The 8,497-nt window shown below is 55.6% G+C and overlaps 1 protein-coding gene across 1 annotated transcript in view; it reads right to left on the bottom strand.

Moving 5' to 3' along the window:
• Positions 1-255: 255 nt before the first annotated feature.
• Positions 256-8,497, bottom strand: part of LOC103801629 (E3 ubiquitin-protein ligase LRSAM1-like) — a 10,629-nt gene continuing 2,387 nt past the window's right edge. Inside the window, exons 3-10 of the mRNA XM_009074047.1 lie at positions 8,363-8,437; positions 6,318-6,398; positions 3,664-3,759; positions 3,021-3,101; positions 1,801-1,962; positions 1,305-1,386; positions 888-1,033; positions 256-381 (exon numbers count right to left, since the gene is read on the bottom strand). Of these exons, the coding sequence (XP_009072295.1) occupies positions 256-381; positions 888-1,033; positions 1,305-1,386; positions 1,801-1,962; positions 3,021-3,101; positions 3,664-3,759; positions 6,318-6,398; positions 8,363-8,437 (849 nt within the window). The remainder of the gene's footprint in view (positions 382-887; positions 1,034-1,304; positions 1,387-1,800; positions 1,963-3,020; positions 3,102-3,663; positions 3,760-6,317; positions 6,399-8,362; positions 8,438-8,497) is intronic.

The following is an 8,497-nucleotide window of genomic DNA, read 5'->3' as shown; positions in this document are numbered from 1 at the left end:
GGGCTCTTCTGAAGGCAAATACCTCTGCCAGAGAGGAGGGGCCATGGGTGCCCCCAGTTCCATCACCCAGGCATGGGGATGAGGAGAGGATTCATCCGAAGGAGCCCAAGGTGGAGGTCATCAGGGAATGTGGAGGATGCTGAGACTCCTGGGTGCAGGAGGCTGTGCACAGGGAGGGCAGTGCTGGTCATGCTGGGCAAGGGGTGTTCAATACTGGCACGGCCCTGGAAGGGGCAGAGGTGCCTCCTGCCCAGCCTAGGCGCTGTGGAAGATGCGGATGCGCTGTGCGATGTCCTGGCGGCACAGGGGACACGTGTGCAGCCGCTCACAGCAGCTCTGGCAGCAGCAGACATGGCCACAGGGCAGGAAAATCATCTGGGTCTGGGGGGAGAGACAGAGGAGAGAACACAGAGTGCTGCTGTCCCCTAACACTCATCCCACACAGGGCTGGAGGAGCTGGGGATCACCCAGGGGTGTCACAGTGTGGCAGGCAGAGCCCCACACCCCAAACTCCATCCCTGGGCACAGCTCACATGTGCAGGGTCTGGGCTGTGCCAGTGGGATACAGGGAAGGATACAGGACAGGGTTGAACTGAGTAACCCTGCAAACTCTTCCCATGGGTAGTGGGTGGGCACACAGCACAGGAGCTCAGTGAGGTCCTGCCCAGGCTCACATGGAGACCTGCCCTGCTCTGCCTCCCTCCATCCCTCCCTCTCCACTGTGCTGCCCAACTCCAGCTGTGCCCTGCAGCTGTAGGGATGAAAGAGCTGGACAGTGAGAGCTCATTGCCCAGGGCCAGGCTGGGCACACAGACCCGGAGGGATGTACTGGGTGCTGCCCTCACTCCACCCCCTGCTCCACCCCCGGGTGTGTGCCGCGGCCTCACCTCCTGCTCCATGCAGACAACACACTCCGACTTGTGATCCCACTGCAGCGGTGGAGCCGTGGGGCCCTCGGGGCTCAGAGGCTCCTCCAGGGGAGCGCTGGGCTCTGGGGCCGCAGGGACCTCGGTGTCCACTGTCCTCTGCAGCTCTGCAACCACAAGCAAGAGGTCTGAGCACCCAGAGCTGCCACTGCCCACCCACTTGGCATGAGTGGGCATGGCTGCAAGCAGAGAGGTGCTCAGGTGAATCACAAAGCCAATGAATCAGCTCAACAGTGCAGTTTCAGCCCTGCCCTCCCTGCCTCCCCTCCTCACACACTTGCCCTGCACAGCTCTGCTCCCCACAGGTCCTGCAGATCTCAGGTACCTGCTGTGAGTGTAAAACGTGTCAGAGACCAGGCAGAAAAGAACTGGGAATACCTGGGATCGTCTTGGCCACCGCCAGGATCTCCTGAGCCCTCCTGAGGATGGCATGCTGCAGGCCAGCCTCCCTCACACCGAGCTGTGGGCAAGAGGAGGCTGTTAGCCCCAGAGGGGACAAGCAGGCTCACATCCCAAAGGAGACACTGCAAACACCTGGGCAAGCTGTGGCCATGCCACAGGAAACCTCTCCAAGGGAAGCCCCTCCATCAGGCACCAAAGCCAGATGAGGAAATGTCCTCAGTGCCATTTCTACTACAAAGAACATCTGAAGGCTGTTGGAAGACAGATTCAAACTGCAGCTCACCCTGCAACTGCTCTGGGAGAGCCACTGCTCACTGGGGCAGGCAGAGCAGTGCAGGCACCTCGCCCTGCTGGGAGGTGACACACCAGGGCACCAGCACTCTGTCCTGCCAGACTGCCAGGCACAGCAGGGCTCTGAGCAAGGGCAGGGTCAGGGGGTGTTGTCCCACAGTGAGGATCTGCTGTCTCATACCTTTTCCAGGTCACTGGCAGTCATGGTGCTGAGCACCTCCAAGGATATTCGGTGGTGAGCGAAGATTGGCACATAGTGTTCAGCAGAGAGCTCGAGCAGAAGGTTCACCAGCTGCTGCTCCAAACCCTTCTCCTGCAAAAAAGAGTGAGCTTCCACACTGTGCTCTCCAGGCCAAGCAGCAGCACAGCTGGCAGTGTGCTCAGCCCTGCCCTGCCCCATCCATCCTGCATGCCAAAACCAATAAAGCCCAAAAGCTCAACAGCTGGAGCAGCTCTGGCTCCAGGTGTCTCATGAGCACAACTCAAAATGCTGCAGTCAGGGAATCATAGAATGTCCTGAGCTGGAAGAGACCCTCAAGGAGCATTAGTCCAACCCCTGCCCTGCACAGGACACCCCAACACTGCACCCTGTGCCTGAGAGCATTGGCCAAACACTCCTGGAGCTCTGTCAGCCTTGGGGCTGTGACCACTGCCCTGGGGAGCTGTTCAGTGCCCAAACACCTCTGAGGGAAGAACTTCATCCTGACACAGCTGACATTCCCTGACACAGCTCCAGCTGTTTCCCCAGGTCCTGTCACTGGTCACAGAGAGCAGAGATCAGAGCTGCCCTGCACTTCCCCTCAGGAGGAAGCTCCAGACTGCTGAGGTGTTTCCTCATGAATGAAACCACCACTCTGGCAGCTCATGTCTGCAGCAGCACCTGCATTGCTCATCTCTTTGCCTGAACCCATCTGCAGCACAGGCAGAGCTCAGCTCCATCTCCTTGTGCTCACCCCAGAGGGATTTTAATAGCACAAAGTCCTGGCTCGGGCTGTAAGGGCAGGAATGGGCAGGAGCTGCTACATCCAGATGGATTTGCAGTGGAATTTGGGGAGCCAAGCAGAGCTGTTTGGGTGCTCAGCTGGGACAAGCAGCCCTGCCTGGAAGGTATTGAGTCCTCTGCTCCTGGCCAGAAGCCTGAGGCTGGGACAGCAGCTCCTGTTGGGAACACCAGAGGTGTTGGCTCCATACAGACCTGGGCAGCCCCATCCCCTCCACAGTGCAGGAATGAGTGAGAACTGCTGGGCTCAGAGCACCATGGGCAGCCTGGAGTCTGTGTGAGGGCTCTGTGCCCTGCTCCCTGACTTAGCTGGACCTGTGGGCTCAGGGGGGCTGCCCTTGCTGCCCCCACACACTGCAGAACACAGCCACAGTGTCAGGGGTAATGGCAGGAGGCCCCGCAGGTTTAGGGGGGGAGGCGTTTTGGGACTGGATCAGCCAGTAGTTCTCCTGTTTGGTTTCACTCTTTGCCTCCATTTCCAGCTGAAAAACAAACTCATTCATTCAACAGCCCAAGGGAACATGGTTAGTGGGGTTTAGGGAAGGCTGAGATGGATGTGCAGGAAGGGAACCCTTGGCCTGGGCTGTGCAGTACTGCAATGGGCATAGCCAGGGTGAAACAGGCATTTCTGGCCTCCTGCAGCCTCGTGCCACTTTGACCCCCTCCAGCCAGGCCAGGGATGTGCATCTCCTTCACTCCCTTTTCCCCAGACATTGGGGCTTGATCTCCTGAAGCCCAGGAAGGTCTGGAGATCTTCAGGATTGCCAGGCTACAATTCCAGCTCCTTGTGGGATTGGGCTTTTCCCCAACTCCCTTTCCTGCTAGGGAGACTGACACTGATGGTGCCTCGTGCTGCTCACATCAGCGGTGCTAACAGAGCTCACATCAGACCGTTGTGGGGTTAAATTGGCCTCTGGCTCTGGACACAGCCCCACGGAGCCCCCTCTGCTCCCTTTTACACCCATGCTGACCCTCCCACAGACTCTCCCTGCAGCCAGCCCAGGTGCTCCCTCATCTACAGCACCTCCTGTGTGGCTTTCTTACCAGGACTTGTTGCAGTTCTTCCTCCCTTTGCTTCTTCTCCTTGAGCAGCTGCTGCAGCAGGCGGCCGAGCGCTTGGCGTTGCTCTGTGACCACCCCCTGCAACAGAAGACCTCTGGCACCCACATCTCCTCACCACAGGGCTGCCAGCAGCCACCCTGCCCAGCAAAGCACTTACCAGACCCAAACCAGTCACTGTGGGTGTGGAATCCCTGTGCTCCACAGCCTGGATCCTCTCCTAGCAGCTGGTATGGAAGACCTGAGCTGAACCCATTCACTTCAGTCCTGAGCTGATCAATACCTGGTGGTGCCACCCCCCAGCAGCTCCTCATTGCTCCATCAGAAGGTTCAGGCAAAGGCATTACAACGGGTTCATGGTCTTCCTCCTTTGCATCATGGCATCACAGACTGGTTTTGGTTGGGACCTTAAAGCTCATCTCTTTCCACCCCCTGCCCTGGGCAGGGACACCTTCTGCTAGCCCAGGTAGCTCCAAGCCTCATCCAACCTGGCTTTAAATGAGAAAGTGGGTCTAGAAGCCTGTGGATAAGCAGGACAGGTAAGGTAGGAACCTCTCCATGCCTTTGGGAAGGTTCCTTTGAGGTCTCACCCCAAACACCATCAGGCCCCGGGGTAAGGTCAGTCATTCCTGCAGCCACGTCTCACCCCAAACACCATCAGGCCCCAGGGTAAGGTCAGTCATTCTCGCAGCCCCAGCATGGCAAGGGAGAGGTTAATTGGCTTGGGAATATCCAGCCATGAGACCTCTGCAGACAGCTTATACCTGCTGGGAGGATCATTATCTGAGCAGAGGCCAGTGGCCATCAGTCACAGGGACTTCAGATGTCCATAGACAGAGAGACAAGGATTCTGTTAGAATCTGACCTCCTAAAGGAATGTGGGGAACCTACATTGATCACAGAATCACAGACTGGTTTGGGTTGAAATGGCATTAGAGCTTATCTTTTTCCACCCCCTGCCATGGGAAGTGTTATCTTCTTCCACCCCCTGCCATGGGAAGGGACACTGTCCACTAGCCCAGGTTGTTCCAAGCCCTGTCCAGCCTGGGATCAGCACCTGGACCCTGCACAGGGACAAGGTGCTGTGTTTAACAGAGGAACACTTGTCTCCCATGGGCCAAACTCACTGCCAGGTCCCCAGAGCTGCTTTGTCCTGACAGAGGCAGGAAGCACCAGGACCTCCACCCCCTGCCATGGGAAGGGACACTGTCCACTAGCCCAGGTTGTTCCAAGCCCTGTCCAGCCTGGGATCAGCACCTGGACCCTGCACAGGGACAAGGTGCTGTGTTTAACAGAGGAACACTTGTCTCCCATGGGCCAAACTCACTGCCAGGTCCCCAGAGCTGCTTTGTCCTGACAGAGGCAGGAAGCACCAGGACCTCCACAGAGGTGCCAGGGACAACTGACAATAGGTGGGAGCTGTTCCAGACCCAGACAGCTTCAGCCAGCCCTGAGGTGAGCTCTCTGCCCACCAGCACTGCAGACACCCACAGGAATCACTCCCTGCTGGGCTGACCTTGCACAGACCTGTGTGAGCTCTTTCCCAGTGTCTCTGGTTCTTCCCACCTCCCAGTGATCCACTAAGGTCCTTACTAAAGCACTACTGGGGGGAAGCACCTGATTGCTGCATGGGAGGGATCACACCTGACTGCAGAAAAGCCTCTGCCACAGCACTTTTGGGCACAGGGAGATCAACCACAGCAGGGACCCTTTGGGCTGAAGACCAGGAGGATCCAGAGAGGTGTTCATGCTTTGTTTCTTGGCACACAGTGCTGGGCTGCAGGTGGGTCCCTGGGCAGAGCCCTGTTCCCTGCACTGCCCAGCAGCTCCTGTGCTCACCAAACAGGAGTCACACCACTCTGGTTTCATTTGGATTACACGTGCATGGGAGTCCTTGGTCTTCCCTGCACAAACTCTTGAGTCGCTCCCCACCCTCTGCCCTCCAACACTGCATACAGATAGAGGTGTCTGATTTCAGGCAGCACAACCCAAATCTTCTATCTGAAGGGTCCAGCATGGGGCCTGGAGGCAATCCTGCCTCAAGTCAGCTGTGTGCAGTGCTCTGGGAAAGGACATGGGGTTTGCCACTGATTTCAGGCTGACTAAACAGGTGACCTGACCTGGCACATGGCACACAGAAGATGCAAAGGCACCACAACAAAATTAAAAGCCAAGCTTAAGTTAAACCTGATACTCCTGAGTGCATGAGTACTGATGAAGTCAGCCCATCAAATGGTGGGATGGTGGGGCAAGGGGGAAAAGGCTCAGGAATGAGGGGGGAGCTGGCAGCCATCACTGGAAGGTACTTAAAACCAAAACACAACGTAAGACATGCAATGCACAGCAGACAGGTGTTTTTGGGCCAGCCAACAACTGGATTGCAAAGTCTTTCCCCACCCAGCACTCCTGGAACTGCCCATCCCTGTCAGGGCTCCTTTGTCTCTCCCCTGGGGATGATTAGGAGCAGCAGTGATGTTCCCACATTGCCAGGACAAAGAGGGGTTGGTGGTGTCCTGTGGGGAAGTACCTTCTGCCTAAGCATAAAACCACCTGGAAACTGCAAGGAGCAAAGGAAGCAAGTGGAGCTGTGGCAGTGCCAGAGCAGAGAGGGTGGGGGGCAGCCCCAGAGCCCCACATACCTGCAGCGTCTCTGTGTCCAGTTCTTGCCTCTTTAACTCCAGCTGTGTCAACTGCAATAACTCTGTTTCTATTAATTTAATCTAAACAGAAGATGAGACATTTTTTTACTGACATTTGAAATGAATTGATGCCCTTTTCAAATGAGGTCTGACTGCTGCCCTGGGAGCACAGCACAGCACCCAGAGCTGTAGGGAAGCTCCTCATGCTCTTTGCTGATGTGTGCTCTCAGGGTCCCTGTTCCTTTGCCAGAGGAGCTGTGTCCCCACTCTCTAATTGCCTCTCTACTCTAAACACCTTCTGTTGAAGTCTAGAACCACACTGCAATCAGTTGGTGCACCCAAACCTTTTGCAGCCACTCTGGGAGGCACCAACTGATTGCCAAAGCCCTCCCAGCACCACAGCTCAAACTGGACTGCCTGGAGCAGAGTCCTGGTTTCCAGATGCTCCAGCACAGGACAACTGAGACACAGAGAGGTGAAGTGAGTTGCCCAGGACCCCACAGCAAAGCCAAGATGAGAGCCCACCTCCTGTATCTCCCAGGCCACACTGCCCAACACCTGCCACAGATCACAGAGCTCCGAGGGTGGTACCAGGGCTCCTGCCCCTTCCCTGCCTCTGCAGCACACTGGGAGTGGGATGGGTTGCAAGAATAAAAGGTCCAGCCTTGGTATCAAGGAACAAACTCCCTTTGTTCACAGAACAAGTGGGAGCAAACTGCAGGGCTGTTATGGATGATCTCAGGCAATGATGGAGAGTTGTCAGACTCAGCTCCTGGGTGGCCCACACACAGTTCATAGGCTTCCAGCAGAGTCTGCTCACTGGGTGACTCAAAATATCCAAGCTCTTAAGTTTATCCACCAAATGCTGACCTGAGACTGTTCTGCTAGAGCTAGATCAGGAGAGGGAAGATTCTGGAGCATAGTGTCAGAAATCACTGTCCCACCATACTGCACCAACCACCACTGTCCCACTTTCCTGCACCAACCACCACTGTCCCAGTTTCCTGCACCAACCACCACTGTCCCACCTTCCTGCACCAACCACCACTATTTTCTCCACCAGCTCTTGCTCTTCCCCCAGCTATCACAATGCACCTTCTGCAGAATGGAGCTCAGAAAGGCAGGATGAGAATTGGAAAGAAAAGGTGAACTTATGGCTCAGGTGCAGTTCTGATGTGCTGGATGGAGATGCAGTGAACTCGTGGAATCAGCAGCTCTTGCAAGTACACAGCCTGAAGAAAATTGGAGTTGCAACTGCAGATCAAGCCGCTCTTCCCCCAGCTATCACAATGCACCTTCTGCAGAATGGAGCTCAGAAAGGCAGGATGAGAATTGGAAAGAAAAGGTGAACTTATGGCTCAGGTGCAGTTCTGATGTGCTGGATGGAGATGCAGTGAACTCGTGGAATCAGCAGCTCTTGCAAGTACACAGCCTGAAGAAAATTGGAGTTGCAACTGCAGATCAAGCCCCAGTGCAGTTCCTGCACCAACCACCACTGTCCCACCTTCCTGCACCAACCACCACTATTTTCTCCACCAGCTCTTGCTCTTCCCCCAGCTATCACAATGCACCTTCTGCAGAATGGAGCTCAGAAAGGCAGGATGAGAATTGGAAAGAAAAGGTGAACTTATGGCTCAGGTGCAGTTCTGATGTGCTGGATGGAGATGCAGTGAACTCGTGGAATCAGCAGCTCTTGCAAGTACACAGCCTGAAGAAAATTGGAGTTGCAACTGCAGATCAAGCCTGGAGCCAGTGCAGGCCTGTCCTCTAGTGACCACGCCAGTGCTGAAGTGGTTGAGGGAATGACAATACCAGTACCTCCAGGAATCTAAAACCTGCATTGACACTCCCTCTCTCAGAGCTGGGAGACTGGAGGTAAACCAACACTGCTCAATGCTCTGTTGCAGAGTCCTCAGCAACACCAGAGCTCCTCATGTCCTTCAGACCCTGCTCTGTGCTCACAGCACTTTGTTCTTCCTCACAAGGGTCTTATCACAGCAGTGTGAGCCAAGGAGACGTTGCTCTTTCCTCTGTTGCTGACTCACCTGGTTCCTGATCTGCCTGTGCATTAGGTCCTTCTTCACCTGGAGAGCTTCAAAGGCAGCTTTCTGCATCTCAATCTAAGGGACAGGCAATATAGCATCATATCATGTTAAGGGGTTGGAATGGACCTCAGAGAT

The sequence above is a fragment of the Acanthisitta chloris genome, unplaced genomic scaffold (genome assembly GCF_000695815.1).
Source record: "Acanthisitta chloris isolate BGI_N310 unplaced genomic scaffold, ASM69581v1 scaffold22714, whole genome shotgun sequence".
In the NCBI taxonomy this organism is placed as follows: Eukaryota; Metazoa; Chordata; class Aves; order Passeriformes; family Acanthisittidae; genus Acanthisitta; species Acanthisitta chloris.
Note: the sequence above shows the minus strand (reverse complement) of the source record. Positions and strands in the feature narration are given on the sequence as shown.